This window comes from Scyliorhinus torazame, chromosome 4 (assembly GCF_047496885.1).
Source record: "Scyliorhinus torazame isolate Kashiwa2021f chromosome 4, sScyTor2.1, whole genome shotgun sequence".
Classification (NCBI taxonomy): domain Eukaryota; kingdom Metazoa; phylum Chordata; class Chondrichthyes; order Carcharhiniformes; family Scyliorhinidae; genus Scyliorhinus; species Scyliorhinus torazame.
In genome coordinates, this window is record NC_092710.1 from 356,578,888 (window position 1) to 356,605,426 (window position 26,539).

The 26,539-nt window shown below is 54.6% G+C and overlaps 1 protein-coding gene across 1 annotated transcript in view; it reads right to left on the minus strand.

Moving 5' to 3' along the window:
- LOC140411514 (calpain-2 catalytic subunit-like) overlaps window positions 1-21,622 on the minus strand; it is a 244,484-nt gene extending 222,862 nt beyond the window's left edge. The window contains exon 1 of the mRNA XM_072500600.1: window positions 21,165-21,622. Within this exon, the coding sequence (XP_072356701.1) occupies window positions 21,165-21,401 (237 nt within the window). The 5' untranslated portion in view covers window positions 21,402-21,622. The remainder of the gene's footprint in view (window positions 1-21,164) is intronic.
- Window positions 21,623-26,539: the final 4,917 nt, after the last annotated feature.

Genomic DNA, 26,539 nt, shown 5'->3' on the forward strand with positions numbered 1-26,539 from the left:
GACACAGTACTGGTGGGGATGGGTGTGTTGATGTATAACACTGGGGTACAGTACTGGTGGGGATGGGTCTGTCACTGTATAACACTGGGGTACAGTACTGGTGGGGATGGGTCTGTCACTGTATAACACTGGAGTACAGTACTGGTGGGGACGGGTCTGTCACTGTATAACACTGGGTACAGTACTGGTGGGGATGGGTCTGTCACTGTATAACCCTGGGGTACAGTACTGGTGGGGATGGGTCTGCCACTGTATAACACTGGGGTACAGTACTGGTGGGGACGGGTCTGTCAGTGTATAACACTGGGGTACAGTACTGGCGGGGACGGGTCTGTCACTGTATAACACTGGGGTACAGTACTGGTGGGGACGGGTCTGTCACTGTATAACACTGGGGTACAGTACTGGTGGGGACGGGTCTGTCACTGTATAACACTGGGGTACAGTACTGGTGGGGATGGGTCTGTCACTGTATAACACTGGGGTACAGTACTGGTGGGGATGGGTCTGTCACTGTATAACACTGGGGTACAGTACTGGTGGGGGCGGGTCTGTCACTGTATAACACTGGGGTACAGTACTGGTGGGGACGGGTCTGTCAGTGTAGAACACTGGGGTACAGTACTGGTGGGGACGGGTCTGTCACTGTATAACACTGGGGTACAGTACTGGTGGGGACGTGTCTGTCACTGTATAACACTGAGGTACAGTACTGGTGGGGACAGGTCTGTCACTGTATAACACTGGGTTACAGTACTGGTGGGGACAGGTCTGTCACTGTATAACACTGGTGGACAGTACTGGTGGGGGCGGGTCTGTCACTGTATAACTCTGGGGTATAGTACTGGTGGGGACGGGTCTGTCGATGTATAACATTGAAGTACAGTACTGGTGGGGACGGGTCTGTCGTTGTATAACACTGGGGTGCAGTACTGGTGGGGACGGGTCTGTCACTGTATAACACTGGGGTACAGAACTGGTGGGGATTGGCCTGTCTCTGTATAACACTGTGGTACAGTACTGGTGGGGACGTGTCTGTCACTGTATAACACTGGGGTACAGTACTGGTGGGGACGGGTCTGTCACTGTATAACACAGGGGTACAGTGCTGGGGGGACGGGTCTGTCACTGTATAACACTGGGGTACAGTAGTGGTGGGGAGGGTCTGTCACTGTATAACACTGGGGTACAGTACTGGTGGGGATTGGCCTGTCTCTGTATAACACTGGGGTACAGTACTGGTGGGGACGGGTCTGTCACTGTATAACACTGGGGTACATTCCTGGTGGGGACGGGTCTGTCACTGTATAACAGAGGGGTACAGTACTGCTGGGGACGGGTCTGTCACTGTATAACACTGGGGTACAGTACTGGTGGGGACGGGTCTGTCGCTGTATAACACTGGGGTACAGTACTGGTGGGGACGGGTCTGTCGCTGTATAACACGGGGGTACAGTACTGGTGGGGGCGGGTCTGTCACTGTATGACACTGAGGTACAGTACTGGTGGGGACAGGTCTGTCACTGTATAACACTGGGGTACAGTACTGGTGGGGACGGATCTGTCACTGTATAACACTGGTGGACAGTACTGGTGGGGATGGGTCTGTCACTGTATAACTCTGGGGTACAGTACTGGTGGGGACGGGTCTGTCGATGTATAACACTGGGGTACAGTACTGGTGGGGACGGGTCTGTCGATGTATAACACTGGGGTACAGTACTGGTGGGGACGGGTCTGTCACTGTATAACACTGGGGTACAGTACTGGTGGGGACGGGTCTGTCGCTGTATAACACTGGGGTACAGTACTGGTGCGGACGGGTCTGTCACTGTATAACACTGGGGTACAGTACTGGTGGGGACGGGTCTGTCGTTGTATAACACTGGGGTGCAGTACTGGTGGGGACGGGTTTGTCACTGTGTAACACTGGGGTACAGTACTGGTGGGGACGGGTCTGTCACTGTATAACACTGGGGTGCAGTACTGGTGGGGATGGGTCTGTCACTGTATAACACTGAGGTACAGTACTGGTGGGGACGGGTCTGTCACTGTATAACACTGGGGTACAGTACTGGTGGGGACGGGTCTGTCACTGTATAACACTGTGGTACAGTAGTGGTGGGGATGGGTCTGTCACTGTATAACACTGGGGTACAGTACTGGTGGGGACGGGTCTGTCACTGTATAACACAGGGGTACAGTGCTGGGGGGACGGGTCTGTCACTGTATAACACTGGGGTACATTCCTGGTGGGGACGGGTCTGTCACTGTATAACAGAAGGGTACAGTACTGGTGGGGACGGGTCTGTCACTGTATAACACTGGGGTACAGTACTGGTGGGGACGGGTCTGTCGCTGTATAACACTGGGGTACAGTACTGGTGGGGATGGGTCTGTCACTGTATAACACTGGGGGAGAGTACTGGTGGAGTCGGGTCTATCACTATAACACTGGGGTACAGTACTGGTGTGGACGGGTCTGTCACTGTATAACACTGGGGTACAGTACTGGTGGGGACGGGTATGTCGATGTATAACACTGGGGTACAGTACTTATGGGGACGGGTCTGTCACTGTATAACACTTGGGTACAGTACTGGTGGGGACGGGTCTATCACTGTATAACACTGGGGTACAGTACTGGTGGAGGCGGGTCTGTCACTGTATAACACTGGGGTAGCGTAGTGGTGGGGACGGGTCTGTCACTGTATAACACTGGGGAACAGTACTGGTGGGGACGGGTCTGTCACTGTATAACACTGGGGTACAGTACTGGTGGGGATGGGTCTGTCACTGTATAACACTGGGGTACAGTACTGGTGGGGACGTGTCTGTCACTGTATAACACTGGGGTACAGTAATGGTGGGGACGGGTCTGTCACTGTATAACACTGGGGTACAGTACTGGTGGGGACGGGTCTGTCACTGTATAACACTGGGGTACAGTACTGGTGGGGACGGGTCTGTCACTGTATAACACTGGGATCCTGTACTGATGGGGACGGGTCTGTCACTGTATAACACTGGGGTACAGTACTGGTGGGGACGGGTCTGTCACTGTATAACACTGGTGGACAGTACTGGTGGGGACGGGTCTTTCACTGTATAACTCTGGGGTATAGTACTGGTGGGGACGGGTCTGTCACTGTATAACACTGGTGGACAGTACTGGTGGGGATGGGTCTGTCACTGTATAACTCTGGGGTATAGTACTGGTGGGGACGGGTCTGTCGATGTATAACATTGGGGTACAGTACTGGTGGGGACGGGTCTGTCGTTGTATAAAACTGGGGTGCATTCCTGGTGGGGACGGGTCTGTCACTGTATAACACTGGGGTACAGTACTGGTGGGGTCGGGTCTGTCACTGTATAACACAGGGGTACAGTACTGGTGGGGACGGGTCTGTCACTGTATAACACCGGGGTACAGTACTGGTGGGGACTGGTCTGTCACTGTATAACACTGGGGTACAGTACTGGTGGGGACGGGTCTGTCACTGTATAACACTGGGGTACAGTACTGGTGGGGACGGGTCTGTCACTGTATAACACTGGGGTACAGTACTGGTGGGGACGGGTCTGTCACTGTATAACACTGGGGTACAGTACTGGTGGGGACGGGTCTGTCACTGTATAACACTGGGGTACAGTACTGGTGGGGTCGGGTCTGTCACTGTATAACACTGAGGTACAGTACTGGTGGGGACGGGTCTGTCACTGTATAACACTGGGGTACAGTACTGGTGGGGACGGGTCTGTCACTGTATAACACTGGGGTACAGTATTGCTGGGGATGGGTCTGTCACTGTATAACACTGGGGTACAGAACTGGATGTGACGGATCTGTCACTGTATAACACTGGGGTACTGCATTGCTGGGGATGGGTCTGTCTCTACATAACACTGGGGTACAGTACTGGTGGGGATGGGTCTGTCACTGTATAACACCGGGGTACAGTACTGGTGGGGATGGGTCTGTCACTGTATAACACTGGGGTACATTCTTGGTGGGGACTGGTCTGTCACTGTATAACACTGGGGTACAATACTGGTGGGGACGGGTCTGTCACTGTATAACACTGGGGTACAGTACTGGTGGAGACGGGTCTGTCATTGTATAACACTGGGGTACAGTACTGGTGGGGACGGGTCTGTCACTGTATAACACTGGGGTACAGTACTGGTGGGGATGGGTCTGTCACTGTATAACACTGGGGTACAGTAGTGGTGGGGACGGGTCTGTCACTGTATAACACTGGGGTACAGTACTGGTGGGGATGGGTCTGTCACTGTATAACACTGGGGTACAGTACTGGTGGGGTCGGGTCTATCACTATAACACTGGGGTACAGTACTGGTGTGGACGGGTCTGTCACTGTATAACACTGGGGTACAGTACTGGTGGGGATTGGCCTGTCTCTGTATAACACTGGGGTACAGTACTGGTGGGGACGGGTCTGTCACTGTATAACACTGGGGTACAGTACTGGTGGAGACGGGTCTGTCATTGTATAACACTGGGGTACAGTACTGGTGGGGACGGGTCTGTCACTGTATAACACTGGGGTACAGCACTGGTGGGGACGGGTCTGTCACTGTATAACACTGGGGTTCAGTACTGGTGGGGACGGGTCTGTCACTGTATAACACTGGGGTACAGTACTGGTGGGGACGGGTCTGTCACTGTATAACATTCGGGTACAGCACTGGTGGGGACGGGTCTGTCACTGTATAGCACTGGGGTACAGTACTGGTGGGGACGGGTCTGTCACTGTATAACACTGGGGTACAGCACTGGTGGGGACGGGTCTGTCACTGTATAACACTGGGGTTCAGTACTGGTGGGGACGGGTCTGTCACTGTGTAACACTGGGGTACAGTACTGGTGGGGACGGGTCTGTCACTGTATAACACTGGGGTACAGTACTGGTGGGGATGGGTCTTTCACTGTATAACACTGGGGTACAGTACTGGTGGGGACGGGTCTGTCACTGTATAACATTCGGGTACAGCACTGGTGGGGACGGGTCTGTTACTGTATAGCACTGGGGTACAGTACTGGTGGGGACGGGTCTGTCACTGTATAACACTGGGGCACAGTACTGGTGGGGACGGGTCTTTCACTGTATAACACTGGGGTACAGTACTGGTGGGGATGGGTCTGTCACTGTATAACACTGGGGTACAGCATTGCTGGGGATGGGTCTGTCTCTACATAACACTGGGGTACAGTACTGGTGGGGATGGGTCTGTCACTGTATAACACCGGGGTACAGTGCTGGTGGGGATGAGTCTGTCACTGTATAGCACTGGGGTACAGTACTGGTGGGGACGGGTCTGTCACTGTATAACACTGGGGCACAGTACTGGTGGGGACGGGTCTTTCACTGTATAACACTGGGGTACAGTACTGGTGGGGATGGGTCTGTCACTGTATAACACTGGGGTACAGCATTGCTGGGGATGGGTCTGTCTCTACATAACACTGGGGTACAGTACTGGTGGGGATGGGTCTGTCACTGTATAACACCGGGGTACAGTACTGGTGGGGATGGGTCTGTCACTGTATAACACTGGGGTACAGTAGTGGTGTGGACGGGTCTGTCACTGTATAACACTGGGGTACAGTACTGGTGGGGATGGGTCTGTCACTGTATAACACTGGGGTACAGTACTGGTGGGGTCGGGTCTATCACTATAACACTGGGGTACAGTACTGGTGTGGACGGGTCTGTCACTGTATAACACTGGGGTACATTCCTGGTGGGGACTGGTCTGTCACTGTATAACACTGGGGTACAATACTGGTGGGGACGGGTCTGTCACTGTATAACACTGGGGTACAGTACTGGTGGGGACGGGTCTGTCACTATATAACACTGGGGTACAGTACTGGTGGGGGCGGGCCTGTCTCTGTATAACACTGGGGTCCAGTACTGGTGGGGACGGGTCTGTCACTGTATAACACTGGGTTACAGTACTGGTGGGGAAGTGTCTGTCACTGTATAACACTGGGGTACAGTACTGGTGGGGACGGGTCTGTCACTGTATAACACTGGGGTACAGTACTGGTGGGGACGGGTCTGTCACTGTATAACACTGGGGTACAGCACTGGTGGGGACGGGTCTGTCACTGTATAACACTGGGGTTCAGTACTGGTGGGGACGGGTCTGTCACTGTATAAAACTGGGGTACAGTACTGGTGGGGATGGGTCTTTCACTGTATAACACTGGGGTACAGTACTGGTGGGGACGGGTCTGTCACTGTATAACACTGGGGTACAATACTGGTGGGGACGGGTCTGTCACTGTATAACACTGGGGTACAGTACTGGTGGGGACGGGTCTGTCACTGTATAACACTGGGGTACAGCACTGGTGGGGACGGGTCTGTCACTGTATAACACTGGGGTTCAGTACTGGTGGGGACGGGTCTGTCACTGTATAAAACTGGGGTACAGTACTGGTGGGGATGGGTCTTTCACTGTATAACACTGGGGTACAGTACTGGTGGGGACGGGTCTGTCACTGTATAACACTGGGGTACAGTACTGGTTGGGACGGGTCTGTCACTGTATAACACTGGGGTACAGTACTGGTGGGGACGGGTCTGTCACTGTATAACATTCGGGTACAGCACTGGTGGGGACGGGTCTGTCACTGTATAACACTGGGGTACAGCACTGGTGGGGACGGGTCTGTCACTGTATAACACTGGGGTACAGTACTGGTGGGGACGGGTCTGTCACTGTATAACACTGGGGTACAGCACTGGTGGGGACGGGTCTGTCACTGTATAACACTGGGGTACAGCACTGGTGGGGACGGGTCTGTCACTGTATAACACTGGGGTACAGTACTGGTGGGGACGGGTCTGTCACTGTATAACACTGGGGTACAGCACTGGTGGGGACGGGTCTGTCACTGTATAACACTGGGGTACAGTACTGGTGGGGATGGGTCTGTCACTGTATAACACTGGGTACAGTACTGGTGGGGATGGGTCTGTCACTGTATAACACTGGGGTACAGTACTGGTGGGGACGGGTCTGTCACTGTATAATACTGGGGTACAGTACTGGTGGGGACGGGTCTGTCACTGTATAACACTGGGGTACAGTACTGGTGGGGACGGGTCTGTCACTGTATAACACTGGGGTACAGTACTGGTGGGGACGGGTCTGTCACTGTATAACACTGGGGTCCAGTACTGGTGGGGACGGGTCTGTCACTGTATAACACTGGGGTACAGTACTGGTGGGGACGGGTCTGTCACTGTATAACACTGGGGTACAGTACTGGTGGGGACGGGTCTGTCACTGTATAACACTGGTGGACAGTACTGGTGGGGACGGGTCTGTCACTGTATAACACTGGGGTACAGTACTGGTGGGGACGGGTCTGTCACTGTATAACACTGGGGTCCAGTACTGGTGGGGACGGGTCTGTCACTGTATAACACTGGGGTACAGTACTGGTGGGGACGGGTCTGTCACTGTATAACACTGGGGTACAGTACTGGTGGGGACGGGTCTGTCACTGTATAACACTGGTGGACAGTACTGGTGGGGACGGGTCTGTCACTGTATAACACTGGGGTACAGTACGGGTGGGGACGGGTCTGTCACTGTATAACACTGGGGTACAGTACTGGTGGGACGGGTCTGTCACAGTATAACACTGGGTACAGTACTGGTGGGGATGGGTCTATCGCTGTATAACACTGAGGTACAGTACTGGTGGGGATGGGTCTGTCACTGTATAACACTGGGGTACAGTACTGGTGGGGACGGGTCTGTCACTGTATAACACTGGGGTACAGTACTGGTGGGGACGGGTCTGTCACTGTATAACACTGGGGTACTGTACTGGTGGGGACGGGTCTGTCACTGTATAACACTGGGATACAGTACTGGTGGGGATGGGTCTGTCACTGTATAACACTGGGGTACAGTACTGGTGGGGACGGGTCTGTCACTGTATAACACTGGGGTACAGTACTGGTGGGGACGGGTCTGTCACTGTATAACACTGGGGTACAGTACTGGTGGGGACGGGTCTGTCACTGTATAACACTGGGATACAGTACTGGTGGGGATGGGTCTGTCACTGTATAACACTGGGGTACAGTACTGGTGGGGACGGGTCTGTCACTGTATAACACTGGGGTACAGTACTGGTGGGGATGGGTCTGTCACTGTATAACACTGGGGTACAGTACTGGTGGGGACGGGTCTGTCACTGTATAACACTGGGGTACAGTACTGGTGGTCCAGCCCCAATTTGTGGTCACTGTTTCGGGCTGCTCTCGATCTGTGTAATTGGACACAGACTTTGCAGAGTTGAGGAGGGAGTGGGGCCTGTTTAGGAATGACTCACCTGCTGTTTGTGTTTGAACAGCATTTTTCGTGGAAAATGTGCCCCGCTCCAGGCTGCTGCTTGGCCGCTGTGGGTGTGCCTGCTTAGCTCTTTACAAATATCTAGAATGCAGTCCCATCTGCTTCCTGGCTCCCCCCACGCTGTGTGACATCCAGGCCCAACCTCTGATCACCACCCAGACTCACTGCAAAAGTTGGCCTGTCGAACTGATCTTGTTTTTTCAGAGCAGCAGTCGTGGTGAGGCAGATTTTAAATTGTTTGTCTGATGCAATTGTCGAGCCATTTCTGGGGCAATTCTGACAATCAGTGCTGAGTTACTGGAGTCACATCTAGAATCACAGAATTTGCTTGGTGTCTTTTCCCCCCCTCCCTGCACATTGTTTAATTCAAGTTTGCGCATTCGGCTGGACAGCAGAGCCAACAGCGTGGGTTCAAATCCCGCATCCCCTGAGGTTATCCATTAAAGTCCCACCGTCTCAACCTTGCCACTCCCTGAGGTGTGGTGATCCTGAGGTTAAATCACCACCAGTCAGCTCGCTCTCAATGGCGGGGGGGGGGGAAGCAAAGGTCCCAGTACCGGGTACCCCTGGGGAACACCCACTACAAACCTTCCCCCAGCTCGAAACATATCTATTGACCGTTATTCTGCTTGCTATTGTTCAGCCAATTTTGAATCCATGTTGCTACCGTCCCTTTTACTCCATGAGCTATAACCTTTCTCACAAGTCTGTTGTGTGGAACTATATTGCATACCTTCTGAAAGTCCATGTAAACCACATCAACAGCATTACCCTCATCAACCTTTCTATCACCTCCTCAAAATATTCCAGCTAGTTAGTTAAACATGACTTCCCCTTTAGAATCCTAATCACCTCACATTTTTCCAAGTGACTACCAATTCTATCCCAAATCATTGTTTCTGGAAGCTTTCTCGCACTGATATTAAACTGACTGCTCTGTAATTGCTGGGGTTATCTTTACAACTATTTTTGAACAAGGATGCAACATTTGCAATTCTCCAGTCCTCTGACACCTACCGAGTCGAGAGAAGACGTGTGAAGTTATGGCCAGCGCCCTGCAATCTCCATTCTCACTTCCTTCAATATCCTTGGATACATCTCATCTGATCCTGGAGCCTCGTCAACCTTCAGTCCCAACAGTCTATTTAACTGCTGCTTGTCAATTTTGAACCCTTCTGATGTCGAATTGACCTCTTCTTTCACTAAGACCTGGGAAACACCTTACAAACCAGGCTGGGAAAGGTGAAGATTTCATTCCCTAAGGGATATTAATGACTCACTGGGTTTAATAAATTCCTAATTTCACCCTCACCAGGACTGATTCAAGGTCTTTACAAACAGTTTCCTAAAAAGACAAAGAGTCACCGGACTCGAAACGTTAGCTCTTTTCTCTCCCTACAGATGCTGCCAGACTTGCTGAGATTTTCCAGCATTTTCTCTTTCGTTCCCAAGCTGAATTTCAGTGAATCATAGAATTCCTACAGGGCAGAGAGGCCATTCGGCCCATCGAATCTTCACCAACCCTCCGAAAGAGAACCTCACCTAGGCCCAATCCCCCACCCTATCCCCGCAACCCCACCTAGGAGCAATTGATCATGGCCAATCCACCTAACCTACACATCTTTGGACTGTGGGAGGAAACCGGAGCACCCGGAGGAATCCCACGCACACACGGGCAAGGCCAATGAACTCAGGGCATGGATAGGCACATGGGACTGGGATATTACAGCTATTACCAAAACATGTATCAAAGAGGGACAGGACTGACAGCTCAATGTTCCGGGGTACAGATGCTGTAGGAAAGATAGACCAGGAGATAGGAGAGGAGTGGGAGTTGCGTTTTTGATTAGGGACAGTTTCACAGTACAGAGAGAGGATATATCCGAGGGTTCGCCCACTGAGTCTATATGAGTAGAACTGAAAAATAAGAAGGGTGAGATCACTTTGATAGGACTGTACGATAGGCCCCCAAATAGTCAGCGGGATATTGAGGAGCAAATATGTAACGAGATTACAGATAGCTGCTGGAAAAATAGGGTGGTAATAGGTGGGGACTTTAACTTTCCCAACATTAACTGGGACAGCCATAGCTCCAGGGGTTTGGATGGAGAAAAATTTGTCGAGTGTATTCAGGAGGAATTTCTCATTCAGTATGTGGATGGGCCGACCAGAGAAGTGGGGGGGGGGGGGAAACTTGACTCCCCTTGGGGAATAAGGAAGGGCAGGTGACAGAAGTGTTAGTGAAGGAATCACTTTGGGACCAGTGGCCACAATTCCATTAGTTTAAGATAGCTATGGGGAATGATAGTTCTGGCCCAAAAGATAACATTCTAAATTGGGGCAAGGCCAATTTCGGGGGTATTCGGCAGGGACTTTCGGAAGTTGATTGGGGGGGGGGGGAGCCTATTTACAGGCAAGGGGACAGCTGGGAAGTGGGAATCTTTCAAAAAGGTGTTAACTAGGGTTCAGGGTGAGCACATTCCCCTTAGAGTGAAGGGAAAGGCTGGGAGAAGTGGGGAACCCTGGATGACTCGGGATATTGAAGCCATGGTCAAAAGGAAGAAGGAGGCAGAGGATATGCTGAGGCAGCTGGGATCAAGTGGATCCCTTGAAGAGTACAAGGCTTGTCGGAGTAGAGTTAAGAGAGAAATCAGGAGGGCAAAAAGGGGACATGAAATTGTCTTGGCAGATACGGCAAAGGAAAATCCAAAGAGCTTTTCCAGATGCATACTGGGTAAAAGGGGGAGTAGGGAGAGGGTGGGGCCTCTTCAGGATAAACAAGGTCATCTATGTGCAGATCCACAAGGGATGGGAGAGGTCCTAAATTAATATTTCCCGTCAGTCTTTACTGTCGAGAAAGATGTTAGGGAACTTGGGAAAATAAAAAGTGATGTCTTGAGGAGTGTACATATTACAGAGAAGGAGGTGCTGGAGGTATTAAAGCGCATCAAGGTAGATAAATCCCCGGGACTGGTGAAATGTATCCCAGGACGTTGTGGGAGGCTCGGGAGGAAATTGCCGGCCCCCTAGCCGAGATATTTAAATAATCGACAGTCACAGGAGAGGTGCCTGAAGATTGGAGGGTTGCAAATATTGTGCCCTTGTTTAAGAAGAGCTGTAGGGATAAGCCTGGGAACTACAGACCGGGTAGCCTGACTTCTGTAGTGGGTAAATTGTCAGACGGTATTCTGAGGGACAGGATCTACAGGCATTTAGACAGGCAAGGGCTAATTAGGGAAGGTCAGCGTGGCTTTGTAAGGGGAAAGTCATGTCTCACCTATTTGATTGAGTTTTTTGAAGGGGTAACCAAGAAGGTAGATGAGGGCAGTGCAGTCGACGTAGTCTACCATGGACTTTAGCAAAGCCTTTGACAAGGCACAGCATGGTAGGTTGTTGCAAAAGGTTAAATCTCACAGTATCCAGGGTGGGGTAGCCAATTGGACACAAAGTTGGCTCGGCGACCGAAGACAGGGAGGTTGTGGAGGGTTATTTTTCAAACTGGAGGCCTGCGACCAGCGGTGTGCCTCAGGGATCGGGGCTGGGTCCACTGTTATCCGTTATATATATTAATGATTTGGATGAGAATGTAGGAGGCCATGGTTAGTAAGTTAGCCGATGACACCAAGACTGATGTCATAGTGGACAGTGAAGAAGGTTCTATAAGATTGCAACAGGATCTTGACCAATTGGGCCAGTGGGCAGATGAATGGCAGATGGAGTTTAATTTGGATAAATGTGAGGTGATGCATTTTGGTCGATCGAATCGGGGCAGGACCTACTCAGTTAATGGTAGAGAGTTGGGGAGAGTTACAGAACAAAGAGATCTAGGGGTACAGGTTCATAGTTCCTTGAAGGTGGAGTCGCAGGTGGACAGGGTGGTGAAGGAGGCATTCAGCATGTTCGGTTTTATTGGTCAGAGTATTGAATACAGGAGTTGGGACGTCTTGTTGAAGTTGTACCAGACATTGCTAAGACCACACATGGAATACTGTGTTCAGTTCTGGTCACTATTATAGGAAGGATATTGTTAAACTAGAAAGAGTGCAGAAGAGATTTACGAGGATGCTACCAGGACTTGATGGTCTGAGTTATAAGGAGAGGCTGGATAGACTGGGACTTTTTTCCCTGGAGCGTAGGAGGCTTAGGGGTGATCTTATCGAGGTCTATAAAATAATGAGGGGCACAGATAAGGGAGATAGTCAACATCTTGTCCCAAAGGTAGAGGATTCTAGAACTAGAGGGCAGAGGTTTAAGGTGAGAGGGGAGAGATACAAAAGAGACCAGAGGGGACATTTCTTCACACAGAGGGTGGTGAGTGTCTGGAACGAGCTGCCAGAGGCAGTGGTAGAGGCGGGTACAATTTTCTTTTAAAAAGCAGTTAGACAGTTCCATGGGCAGGGTGGGTATAGAGGGATATGGGCCAAATGTGGGCAAGTGGGACCAGCTTAGTGAGAGAAACTGGGCGGCATGGACAAGCTGGGCCGAAGGGCCTGTTTCTGTGCTGTAAACATCTCTGACACGGGGAGAAAGTGCAAACTCCAGACTGACAGTCACCCAAGGCCGGACTTGAACCCGGGTCCCTGGAGCTGTGAGGCAGTAGTGCTAACCACTGTGCCGCTCCGAAAGAATTTAAATTCTTCAAGTACAAGTGTGAGATTTGAAACCACATTCTCTGCATTGCTTGACCAGTGATATAAAATCCCACTGTTCTGTACCCCAAAACGCCATTTAATCATCCAGCCCCTCTTGCTCCTGTATCCCATTCATTGACCGCTCACTGCCACACATTAGGAGGGAAAGATCATTATGTTGCCAGGTACAATGGGATACGGACAATTTGTTTACCTTCAGCATTGAAATTATTCCCATTTTTATCATAATAATCTTATAATAAACTCTCTCTGACCCTCCAGGTCTCTCTCTGACCCCCAGGTCACTCTCTCACCCCCAGGTCTCTCTCTCTGACCCCCAGGTCTCTCTCTGACCCCCAGGTTACTCTCTCTGACCCCCAGGTCTCTCTCTGACCCCCAGGTCACACGCTCTGACCCCCAGGTCTCTCTCTGACCCCCAGGTCTCTCTCTGACCCCCAGGTTACTCTCTCTGACCCCCAGGGTCTCTCTCTGACGCCCAGGTCACACGCTCTGACCCCCAGGTCTCTCTCTGACCCCCAGGTCACTCTCTGACCCCCGGGTCTCTCTCTCTGACCCCCAGGTCTCTCTCTCTGACCCCCAGGTCTCTCTCTCTGACCCCCAGGTCTCTCTCTGACCCCCAGGCCTCTCTCTGACCCCCAGGCCTCTCTCTGACCCCCAGGTCTCTCTCTCTGACCCCCAGGTCTCTCTCTCTGACCCCCAGGTCTCTCTCTCTGACCCCCAGGTTACTCTCTCTGACCCCCAGGTTACTCTCTCTGACCCCCAGGTTACTCTCTCTGACCCCCAGGTCTCTCTCTGACCCCCAGGTCACACGCTCTGACCCCCAGGTTACTCTCTCTGACCCCCAGGTCTCACTCAGACCCCCAGGTCACACGCTCTGACCCCCAGGTCTCTCTCTGACTCCTAGGTTTCTCTCTGACCCCCAGGTCACTCTCTCTGACCCCCAGGTCTCTCTCTGACCCCCAGGTCTCTCTCTGACCCCCAGGTCTCTCTCTGACCCCCAGGTCTCTCTCTCTGACCCCCCCAGGTCTCTCTCTCTGACCCCCCCAGGTCTCTCTCTCTAACCCCCCCAGGTCTCTCTCTCTGACCCCCCAGGTCTCTCTCTCTGACCCCCAGGTCTCTCTCTCTGACCCCCAGGTCTCTCTCTCTGACCCCCAGGTCTCTCTCTCTGACCCCCAGGTCTCTCTCTGACCCCCCAGGTCTCTCTCTCTAACCCCCAGGTCTCTCTCTCTGACTCCCAGGTCTCTCTCTCTGACCCCCCAGGTCTCTCTCTCTGACCCCCCAGGTCTCTCGCTCTGACCCCCAGGTCTCTCTCTGACCCCCAGGTCTCTCTCTGACCCCCAGGTCACTCTCTCTGACCCCCAGGTCTCTCACTGACCCCCAGGTCTCTCTCTCTCTGACCACCAGGTCTCTCTCTCTGACCACCAGGTCTCTCTCTCTCTCTGACCCCCAGGTCTCTCTCTCTCTCTGACCCCCAGGTCTCGCTCTGACCCCCAGGTCTCTCTCTGACCCCCAGGTCACTCTCTCTGACCCCCAGGTCTCTCTCTCTGACCCCCAGGTCTCTCTCTCTGACCCCCAGGTCTCTCTCTCTGACCCCCAGGTCTCTCTCTGACCCCCAGGTCTCTCACTGACCCCCAGGTCTCTCTCTCTGACCACCAGGTCTCTCTCTCTCTCTGACCCCCAGGTCTCTCTCTCTCTCTGACCCCCAGGTCTCTCTCTGACCCCCAGGTCACTCTCTCTGACCCCCAGGTCTCTCACTGACCCCCAGGTCTCTCACTGACCCCCAGGTCTCTCTCTGACCCCCAGGTCTCTCTCTCTGACCCCCAGGTCTCTCTCTCTGACCCCCAGGTCTCTCTATCTCTCTGACCCCCAGGTCTCTCTCAGACCCCCAGGTCACTCTCTCTGACCCCCAGGTCTCTCACTGACCCCCAGGTCTCTCTCTCTGACCCCCAGGTCACTCTCTCTGACCCCCAGGTCACTCTCTCTGACCCCCAGGTCTCTCACTGACCCCCAGGTCTCTCACTGACCCCCAGGTCTCTCACTGACCCCCCAGGTCTCTCTCTCTGACCCCCCAGGTCTCTCTCTGACCCACCAGGTCTCTCTCTCTAACCCCCAGGTCTCTCTCTCTGACCCCCAGGTCTCTCTCTCTGACCCCCCAGGTCTCTCTCTCTGGCCCCCAGGTCTCTCACTGACCCCCAGGTCTCTCTCTCTGACCACCAGGTCTCTCTCTCTCTCTGACCCCCAGGTCTCTCACTGACCCCCAGGTCTCTCACTGACCCCCCAGGTCTCTCTCTCTGACCCCCCAGGTCTCTCTCTGACCCACCAGGTCTCTCTCTCTAACCCCCAGGTCTCTCTCTCTGACCCCCAGGTCTCTCTCTCTGACCCCCAGGTCTCTCTCTCTGACCCCCAGGTCTCTCTCTGACCCCCAGGTCTCTCACTGACCCCCAGGTCTCTCTCTCTGACCACCAGGTCTCTCTCTCTCTCTGACCCCCAGGTCTCTCTCTCTCTCTGACCCCCAGGTCTCTCTCTGACCCCCAGGTCACTCTCTCTGACCCCCAGGTCTCTCACTGACCCCCAGGTCTCTCACTGACCCCCAGGTCTCTCACTGACCCCCAGGTCTCTACCTCTGACCCCCAGGTCTCTCTATCTCTCTGACCCCCAGGTCTCTCTCAGACCCCCAGGTCACTCTCTCTGACCCCCAGGTCTCTCACTGACCCCCAGGTCTCTCACTGACCCCCAGGTCTCTCTCTCTGACCCCCAGGTCACTCTCTCTGACCCCCAGGTCACTCTCTCTGACCCCCAGGTCTCTCACTGACCCCCAGGTCTCTCACTGACCCCCAGGTCTCTCACTGACCCCCCAGGTCTCTCTCTCTGACCCCCCAGGTCTCTCTCTGACCCACCAGGTCTCTCTCTCTAACCCCCAGGTCTCTCTCTCTGACCCCCAGGTCTCTCTCTCTGACCCCCCAGGTCTCTCTCTCTGGCCCCCAGGTCTCTCTCTGACCCCCCAGGTCTCTCACTGACCCCCCAGGTCTCTCTCTCTGACCCCCCAGGTCTCTCTCTCTGACCCCCCAGGTCTCTCTCTCTAACCCCCAGGTCTCTCTCTCTGACCCCCAGGTCTCTCTCTCTGACCCTCCAGGTCTCTCTCTCTGACCCCCCAGGTCTCTCTCTCTAACCCCCAGGTCTCTCTCTCTGACCCCCCAGGTCTCTCACTGACCCCCCGGGTCTCTCTCTCTGACCCCCAGGTCTCTCTCTCTGACCCCCAGGTCTCTCTCTCTGACCCCCCAGGTCTCTCTCTCTGACCCCCAGGTCTCTCACTGACCCCCAGGTCTCTCTCTCTGACCCCCAGGTCTCTCTCTCTTGACCCCCCAGGTCTCTCTCTCTGGCCCCCCAGGTCTCTCTCTCTGGCCCCCAGGTCTCTCTCTGACCCCCAGGTCTCTCTCTGACCCCCAGGTCTCTCTCTGACCCCCCAGGTCTCTCTCTCTGACCCCCCAGGTCTCTCTCTCTGACCCCCCAGGTCTCTCTCTCTGACCCCCCAGGTCTCTCTCTGACCCCCCAGGTCTCTCACTGACCCCCCAGGTCTCTCACTGACCCCCCAGGTCTCTCTCTCTGACCCCCCAGGTCTCTCTCTCTGACCCCCCAGGTCTCTCTCTCTGACCCCCAGGTCTCTCTCTCTGACCCCCAGGTCTCTCTCTGACCCCCAGGCCTCTCTCTGACCCCCAGGCCTCTCTCTGACCCCCAGGTCTCTCTCTCTGACCCCCAGGTCTCTCTCTCTGACCACCAGGTCTCTCTCTGACCCCCAGGTTACTCTCTCTGACCCCCAGGTTACTCTCTCTGACCCCCAGGTCTCTCTCTGACCCCCAGGTCACACGCTCTGACCCCCAGGTTACTCTCTCTGACCCCCAGGTCTCACTCAGACCCCCAGGTCACACGCTCTGACCCCCAGGTCTCTCTCTGACCCCCAGGTTTCTCTCTGACCCCCAGGTCACTCTCTCTGACCCCCAGGTCTCTCTCTGACCCCCAGGTCTCTCTCTGACCCCCAGGTCTCTCTCTCTGACCCCCCCAGGTCTCTCTCTCTGACCCCCCCAGGTCTCTCTCTCTAACCCCCCCAGGTCTCTCTCTCTGACCCCCCAGGTCTCTCTCTCTGACCCCCCAGGTCTCTCTCTCTGACCCCCAGGTCTCTCTCTCTGACCCCCAGGTCTCTCTCTCTGACCCCCCAGGTCTCTCGCTCTGACCCCCCAGGTCTCTCGCTCTGACCCCCAGGTCTCTCTCTGACCCCCAGGTCTCTCTCTGACCCCCAGGTCACTCTCTCTGACCCCCAGGTCTCTCTCTGACCCCCAGGTCTCTCACTGACCCCCAGGTCTCTCTCTCTGACCACCAGGTCTCTCTCTCTCTCTGACCCCCAGGTCTCTCTCTCTCTCTGACCCCCAGGTCTCGCTCTGACCCCCAGGTCTCTCTCTGACCCCCAGGTCACTCTCTCTGACCCCCAGGTCTCTCTCTCTGACCCCCAGGTCTCTCTCTGACCCCCAGGTCTCTCACTGACCCCCAGGTCTCTCTCTCTGACCACCAGGTCTCTCTCTCTCTCTGACCCCCAGGTCTCTCTCTCTCTCTGACCCCCAGGTCTCTCTCTGACCCCCAGGTCACTCTCTCTGACCCCCAGGTCTCTCACTGACCCCCAGGTCTCTCACTGACCCCCAGGTCTCTCTCTCTGACCCCCAGGTCTCTCTCTCTGACCCCCAGGTCTCTCTATCTCTCTGACCCCCAGGTCTCTCTCAGACCCCCAGGTCACTCTCTCTGACCCCCAGGTCTCTCACTGACCCCCAGGTCTCTCTCTCTGACCCCCAGGTCACTCTCTCTGACCCCCAGGTCACTCTCTCTGACCCCCAGGTCTCTCACTGACCCCCAGGTCTCTCACTGACCCCCCAGGTCTCTCTCTCTGACCCCCCAGGTCTCTCTCTGACCCACCAGGTCTCTCTCTCTAACCCCCAGGTCTCTCTCTCTGACCCCCAGGTCTCTCTCTCTGACCCCCCAGGTCTCTCTCTCTGGCCCCCAGGTCTCTCTCTGACCCCCCAGGTCTCTCACTGACCCCCCAGGTCTCTCACTGACCCCCCAGGTCTCTCACTGACCCCCCAGGTCTCTCTCTCTGACCCCCCAGGTCTCTCTCTCTGACCCCCCAGGTCTCTCTCTCTAACCCCCAGGTCTCTCTCTCTGACCCCCAGGTCTCTCTCTCTGACCCCCCAGGTCTCTCTCTCTGACCCCCCAGGTCTCTCTCTCTAACCCCCAGGTCTCTCTCTCTGACCCCCCAGGTCTCTCACTGACCCCCCGGGTCTCTCTCTCTGACCCCCAGGTCACTCTCTCTGACCCCCAGGTCTCTCTCTCTGACCCCCCAGGTCTCTCTCTCTAACCCCCAGGTCTCTCTCTCTGACCCCCCAGGTCTCTCACTGACCCCCCGGGTCTCTCTCTCTGACCCCCCAGGTCTCTCTCTCTGACCCCCCAGGTCTCTCTCTCTGACCCCCAGGTCTCTCACTGACCCCCAGGTCTCTCTCTCTGACCCCCAGGTCTCTCTCTCTGGCCCCCCAGGTCTCTCTCTCTGGCCCCCAGGTCTCTCTCTGACCCCCAGGTCTCTCTCTGACCCCCAGGTCTCTCTCTGACCCCCAGGTCTCTCTCTGACCCCCCAGGTCTCTCTCTCTGACCCCCCAGGTCTCTCTCTCTGACCCCCCAGGTCTCTCTCTCTGGCCCCCAGGTCTCTCTCTGACCCCCCAGGTCTCTCACTGACCCCCCAGGTCTCTCACTGACCCCCCAGGTCTCTCTCTCTGACCCCCCAGGTCTCTCTCTCTAACCCCCAGGTCTCTCTCTCTAACCCCCAGGTCTCTCTCTCTAACCCCTAGGTCTCTCTCTCTGACCCCCGGGTCTCTCTCTCTGACCCCCCAGGTCTCTCTCTCTGACCCCCCAGGTCTCTCTCTCTAACCCCCCCAGGTCTCTCTCTCTGACCCCCCAGGTCTCTCTCTCTAACCCCCAGGTCTCTCTCTCTGACCCCCAGGTCTCTCTCTCTGACCCCCCAGGTCTCTCTCTCTGACCCCCCAGGTCTCTCTCTCTAACCCCCCCAGGTCTCTCTCTCTCTCTGACCCCCAGGTCTCTCTCTAACCCCCAGGTCTCTCTCTCTGACCCCCAGGTCTCTCACTGACCCCCAGGTCTCTCACTGACCCCCAGGTCTCTCTCTCTGACCCCCAGGTCTCTCTCTCTGACCCCCAGGTCTCTCTCTCTTGACCCCCCAGGTCTCTCTCTCTGGCCCCCCAGGTCTCTCTCTCTGGCCCCCAGGTCTCTCTCTGACCCCCAGGTCTCTCTCTGACCCCCAGGTCTCTCTCTGACCCCCCAGGTCTCTCTCTCTGACCCCCCAGGTCTCTCTCTCTGACCCCCCAGGTCTCTCTCTCTGGCCCCCAGGTCTCTCTCTGACCCCCCAGGTCTCTCACTGACCCCCCAGGTCTCTCACTGACCCCCCAGGTCTCTCTCTCTGACCCCCCTGGTCTCTCTCTCTGACCCCCCAGGTCTCTCTCTCTAACACCCAGGTCTCTCTCTCTGACCCCCAGGTCTCTCTCTCTGACCACCCAGGTCTCTCTATCTGACCCCCCAGGTCTCTCTCTCTAACCCCCCCAGGTCTCTCTCTCTGACCCCCAGGTCTCTCACTGACCCCCAGGTCTCTCTCTCTGACCCCCAGGTCTCTCTCTCTGACCCCCAGGTCTCTCTCTCTTGACCCCCCAGGTCTCTCTCTCTGACCCCAGGTCTCTCTCTGTGACCACCATGTCTTTCTCTCTCTGACCCCCAGGTCTCTCTCTCTGACCCCCAGGTCTCTCTCTCTAACCCCAGGTCTCTCTCTCTGACCCCCAGGTGACTCACTGACCCCCTAGGTCTCTCTCTCTGACCCCCCAGGTCTCTCTTTCTGACCCCCCCAGGTCTCTCTCTCTGACCCCCAGGTCTCTCTCTGACCCCCCCAGGTCTCTCTCTCTAACCCCAGGTCTCTCTCTCTCTGACCCCCCAGGTGACTCACTGACCCCCCAGGTCTCTCTCTCTGACCCCCCAGGTCTCTCTCTCTGACCCCCCCAGGTCTCTCTCTCTGACCCCCCCTCCAGGTCTCTCTCTCTGACCCCCCAGGTCTCTCTCTCTGCCCCCCAGGTCTCTCTCTGACCCCCAGGTCTCTCTTTGACCCCCAGGTCTCTCTCTGACCCCCAGGTCTCTCTCTGACCCCCAGGTCTCTCTCTCTCTGACCCCCAGGTCTCTCTCTCTCTGACCCCCAGGTCTCTCTCTCTCTGACCCCCCGGTCTCTCTCTCTCTGACCCCCAGGCCTCTCTCTGACCCCCAGGTCTCTCTCTCTGACCCCCAGGTCTCTCTCTCTGACCCCCAGGTCTCTCTCTCTAACCCCAGGTCTCTCTCTGTGACCCCCAGGTGACTCACTGACCCCCTAGGTCTCTCTCTCTGACCCCCCAGGTCTCTCTTTCTGACCCCCCCAGGTCTCTCTCTCTAACCCCAGGTCTCTCTCTCTCTGACCCCCCAGGTGACTCACTGACCCCCCAGGTCTCTCTCTCTGACCCCCCAGGTCTCTCTCTCTGACCCCCCCAGGTCTCTCTCTCTGACCCCCCCTCCAGGTCTCTCTCTCTGACCCCCCAGGTCTCTCTCTCTGACCCCCCAGGTGACTCACTGAACCCCCACGTCTCTCTCTCTGACCCCCCAGGTCTCTCTCTCTGACCCCCCAGGTCTCTCTCTCTGACCCCCCCTCCAGGTCTCGCTCTCTGACCCCCCAGGTCTCTCTCTCTGACCCCCCCTCCAGGTCTCTCTCTCTGACCCCCCAGGTCTCTCTCTCTGACCCCCCAGGTCTCTCTCTCTGACCCCCCAGGTCTCTCTCTCTGACCCCCCCCCCCCCCCCCAGGTCTCTCTCTCTGACCCCCCAGGTCTCTCTCTCTGACCCCACCCCCCCCCCCCCCCCAGGTCTCTCTCTCTGACCCCCCCTCCAGGTCTCTCTCTCTGACCCCCCAGGTCTCTCTCTAACCCCCAGCTCTGGTCAGTATTTGCTGTTAGTTTTCTCGGTCGGTTTGTAGTTGCTGCCAGAGTTTATGGACTCACCCTTGGTCTCCTCCAGACCACATCGCGAGTTTTGTAGGAGTTGGGGGCCAGTTCCTTGAATCCCAGTGAGGAGGGAGAGGCTGGGAAGCTGTTATCCTGGAATAAGGAGCCAGTTTGCAGGCAGTGTTCCCGCAGTGTTTGGAAATCCTGGTTCAGGAAGCGCTTGGCCGCACAGTTGGAGCCGATTCCCTCCTGTTTCTGTCGAGAGCGCAGAATATTCAGAGACATGCCGGACATAATCTTCAGCCCAAGCTAAACCCAGAACAGCTCACAGGCCAAACTAAACCCAAAACAGATCACAGCTCAAACTAAACCCAAACTAAACCCAGAACAGCTCACAAGACAGGCAAAGGGTGCGGTCCCCGGGAGCGAAGGAGGAGCTCAATTCGTAGAGAGAGACAGGGAGAGAGAGTCAGAGAGAGACGAACACTCTCACAGAGAGAGACAGGCAGGGAGAGAGTCAGAGAGAGACTAACACTCTCACAGAGAGAGACAGGCAGGGAGAGAGAGACGAACACTCTCAGGGAGAGAGGCAGGGAGAGAGTCAGAGAGAGACGAACACTCTCACAGAGAGAGACAGGCAGGGAGAGAGTCAGAGAGAGACTAACACTCTCACAGAGAGAGACAGGCAGGGAGAGAGAGACGAACACTCTCAGGGAGAGAGGCAGGGAGAGAGTCAGAGAGAGACTAACACTCTCACAGAGAGAGATAGGCAGGGAGAGAGAGTCAGAGAGAGACTAACACTCTCACAGAGAGAGACAGGCAGAGAGAGTCAGAAAGAGACTAACACTCTCACAGAGAGAGACAGGGAGGGAGAGAGACTAGCTCTCTCACAGAGACAGGCAGGGAGAGAGAGTCAGAGAGAGACTAACAATCCTCAGAGAGAGACAGGCAGGGAGAGAGAGTCAGAGAGAGACTAACACTCTCAGAGAGAGAGGCAGGGAGAGAGAGTCAGAGAGAGACTAACACTCTCACAGAGAGAGACAGGGAGGGAGAGTCAGAGAGAGACTAACACACAGAGAGAGTCCGAGAGAGACTAACTCTCTCACAGAGAGACGGGCAGGGAGAGAGAGTCAGAGAGACTAACACTCTCACAGAGAGAGACAGGCAGGGAGCGAGAGACTAACAGTCTCACAGAGAGAGACAGGCAGGGAGAGAGAGTTAGAGAGAGGCTAACACTCTCACAGAGAGAGACAGGCAGGGAGAGAGAGTTAGAGAGAGACTAATACTCCGACAGAGAGAGACAGGGAGAGAGAGTCAGAGAGACTAACACTCTCACAGAGAGAGACAGGCAGGAGAGAGAGTCAGAGAGAGACTAACACTCTCAGAGAGACAGGCAGGGAGAGAGAGTCAGAGAGAGACTAAAACTCTCACAGAGAGAGACAGGCAAGGAGAGAGGGTCAGAGAGAGACTAACACTCTCACAGAGAGAGACAGGCAGGGAGAGAGAGTCAGAGAGAGACTAACACTCTCACAGAGAGAGACAGGCAGGGAGAGAGAGTCAGAGAGAGACTAACTCTCTCACAGAGAGACAGGGAGAGGGGGAGAGTCAGAGACAGACTAACACTCTCACAGAGAGAGACAGGCAGAGAGAGACTAACACTCTCACAGAGAGAGACAGGCAGGGAGAGAGAGTCAGAGAGAGACTAACACTCTCTCAGAGAGAGACAGGCAGGGGGAGAGAGTCAGAGAGAGACAAACATTCTCACAGAGAGAGAGAGAGAGAGAGCGTCAGAGAGAGACGAACACTCTCACACAGAGAGACAGGCAGGGAGAGAGAGTTACAGAGAGACTAACACTCTCACAGAGAGAGACAGGCAGGGAGAGAGAGACTAACACTCTCACAGAGAGAGACAGGCAGGGAGAGAGAGTTACAGAGAGACTAACACTCTCACAGAGAGAGACAGGCAGGGAGAGAGAGACTAACACTCTCACAGAGAGAGACAGGCAGGGAGAGAGTCAGAGAGAGACTAACACTCTCACAGAGAGAGACAGGCAGGGAGAGAGAGTCAGAGAGAGACTAAGACTCTCACAGAGAGAGACAGGCAGCGAGAGAAAGTCAGGGAGAGACTAACTCTCTCACAGAGAGACAGGGAGAGAGTCAGAGAGAGACTAACACTCTCACAGAGAGAGACAGGCAGGGAGAGAGAGTCAGAGAGAGACTAACTCTCTCACAGAGAGACAGGGAGAGGGGGAGAGTCAGAGACAGACTAACACTCTCACAGAGAGAGACAGGGAGAGAGAGACAGAGAGAGACTAACACTCTCACAGAGAGAGACAGGCAGGGAGAGAGAGTCAGAGAGAGACTAACACTCTCACAGAGAGAGACAGGCAGGGAGAGAGAGTCAGAGAGAGACTAAAACTCTCTCAGAGAGACAGGCAGAGAGTCAGAGAGAGACTAACACTCTCAGGGAGAGAGGCAGGGAGAGAGAGTCAGAGAGAGACTAACACTCTCACAGAGAGAGATAGGCAGGGAGAGATAGTCAGAGAGAGACTAACACTCTCACAGAGAGAGACAGGCAGAGAGAGTCAGAGAGAGACTAACACTCTCACAGAGAGAGACAGGCAGGGAGAGAGAGACTAACACTCTCAAAGAGAGAGACAGACAGGGAGGGAGAGAGACAGAGAGAGACTAGCTCTCTCACAGAGACAGGCAGGGAGAGAGAGTCAGAGAGAGACTAACACTCCTCAGAGAGAGACAGGCAGGGAGAGAGAGTCAGAGAGAGACTAACGCTCTCAGAGAGAGAGGCAGGGAGAGAGAGTCAGAGAGAGACTAACACTCTCACAGAGAGAGACAGGCAGGGAGGGAGAGTCAGAGAGAGACTAACACACAGAGAGAGTCCGAGAGAGACTAACTCTCTCACAGAGAGACGGGCAGGGAGACAGAGTCAGAGAGACTAACACTCTCACAGAGGGAGACAGGCAGGGAGCGAGAGACTAAGTCTCACAGAGAGAGACAGGCAGGGAGAGAGAGTTAGAGAGAGACTAACACTCTCACAGAGAGAGACAGGCAGGGAGAGAGAGACTAACACTCTCACATAGAGAGACAGGCAGGGAGAGAGAGTTAGAGAGAGACTAATACTCCGACAGAGAGAGACAGGGAGAGAGATTTAGAGAGACTAACACTCTCACAGAGAGAGACAGGCAGGAGAGAGAGTCAGAGAGAGACTAACACTCTCAGAGAGACAGGCAGGGAGAGAGAGTCAGAGAGAGACTAACACTCTCACAGAGAGAGACAGGCAGGGAGAGAGGGTCAGAGAGAGACTAACACTCTCACAGAGAGAGACAGGCAGGGGGAGAGAGTCAGAGAGAGACAAACATTCTCACAGAGAGAGAGAGAGAGTCAGAGAGAGACTAACACTCTCACAGAGAGACAGGCAGGGAGAGAGAGTCAGAGAGAGACTAACACTCTCTCAGAGAGAGACAGGCAGGGGGAGAGAGTCAGAGAGAGACAAACATTCTCACAGAGAGAGAGAGAGAGTCAGAGAGAGACTAACATTCTCACAGAGAGAGAGAGAGAGCGTCAGAGAGAGACTAACACTCTCACACAGAGAGACAGGCAGGGAGAGAGAGAGAGTCAGAGAGAGACTAACACTCTCACAGAGAGACAGGCAGGGAGAGAGAGTTAGAGAGAGACTAACACTCTCACAGAGAGAGACAGGCAGGGAGAGAGAGTTAGAGAGAGACTTACACTCTCACAGAGAGAGACAGGCAGAGAGAGAGAGTCAGAGAGAGAGTAACACTCTCACAGAGTGAGACAGGCAGGGAGAGAGGGTCAGAGAGAGACTAGCACTCTCACAGAGAGACAGGCAGGGAGAGAGAGACTAACACTCTCACAGAGAGAGACAGGCAGCGAGAGAAAGTCAGGGTGTGACTAACACTCTCACAGAGAGAGACAGGGAGGTACAGAGAGACTAACACTCACAGAGAGAGACAGGCAGGGAGAGAGAGTCAGAGAGAGACTAACACTCTCACATAGAGAGACAGGCAGGGAGAGAGAGTCAGAGAGAGACTAACACTCTCACAGAGAGAGACAGACAGGCAGGGAGAGAGAGTCAGAGAGACTAAAACTCTCTCAGAGACACAGGGAGAGAGTCAGAGAGAGACTAACACTCTCACAGAGAGAGACAGGCAGGGAGAGAGAGTCAGGGAGAGACTAACTCTCTCACAGAGAGACAGGGAGAGGGGGAGAGTCAGAGACAGACTAACACTCTCACAGAGAGAGACAGGGAGAGCGAGACAGAGAGAGACTAACACTCTCACAGAGAGAGACAGGCAGGGAGAGAGAGTCAGAGAGAGACTAACACTCTCACAGAGAGAGACAGGCAGGGAGAGAGAGTCAGAGAGACTAACACTCTCACAGAGAGAGACAGGTAGGGAGAGAGAGTTAGAGAGAGACTAACACTCTCACAGGGAGAGACAGGCAGGGAGAGAGAGTCAGAGAGACTAACACTCTCACAGAGAGAGACAGGCAGGGAGAGAGAGAGTCAGATCGACTAACTCTCTCACAGAGAGAGACAGGCAGGGAGTGAGAGTCAGAGAGAGACTAACACTCTCACAGAGAGAGACAGGGAGGGAGAGAGAGTCAGAGAGAGACTAACACGCTCACAGAGAGAGACAGGCAGGGGGAGAGAGTCAGAGAGAGACTAACACTCTCACAGAGAGACAGGCAGGGAGAGAGTCAGAGAGAGACTAACATTCTCAAACAGAGAGAGAGTCAGAGAGAGACTAGCACTCTCACAGAGAGAGATAGGCAGCGAGAGAAAGTCAGAGAGAGACTAACACTCTCACAGAGAGAGACAGGCAGGGAGAGAGTCAGAGAGAGACTAACACTCTCACAGAGAGAGGGAGGGAGAGAGAGACAGAGAGACTAAAACTCTCTCAGAGAGACAGGGAGAGAGTCAGAGAGAGACTAACACTCTCACATAGAGAGACGGGGAGGGAGAGAGAGTCAGAGAGAGACTAACTCTCTCACAGAGAGACAGGGAGAGGGGGAGAGTCAGAGACAGACTAACACTCTGACATAGAGAGACAGAGAGAGAGACAGAGAGAGACAAACAATCTCACAGAGAGAGACAGGCAGGGAGAGAGAGTCAGAGAGAGACTAACACTCTCACAGAGAGAGACAGGCAGGGAGAGAGAGTCAGAGAGACTAACACTCTCACAGAGAGAGACAGGTAGGGAGAGAGAGTCAGAGAGAGACTAACACTCTCACAGAGAGAGACAGGCAGGGAGAGAGAGTCAGAGAGACTAACACTCTCACAGAGAGAGACAGGCAGGGAGAGAGAGAGTCAGATCGACTAACTCTCTCACAGAGAGAGACAGGCAGGGAGTGAGAGTCAGAGAGAGACTAACACTCTCACAGAGAGAGACAGG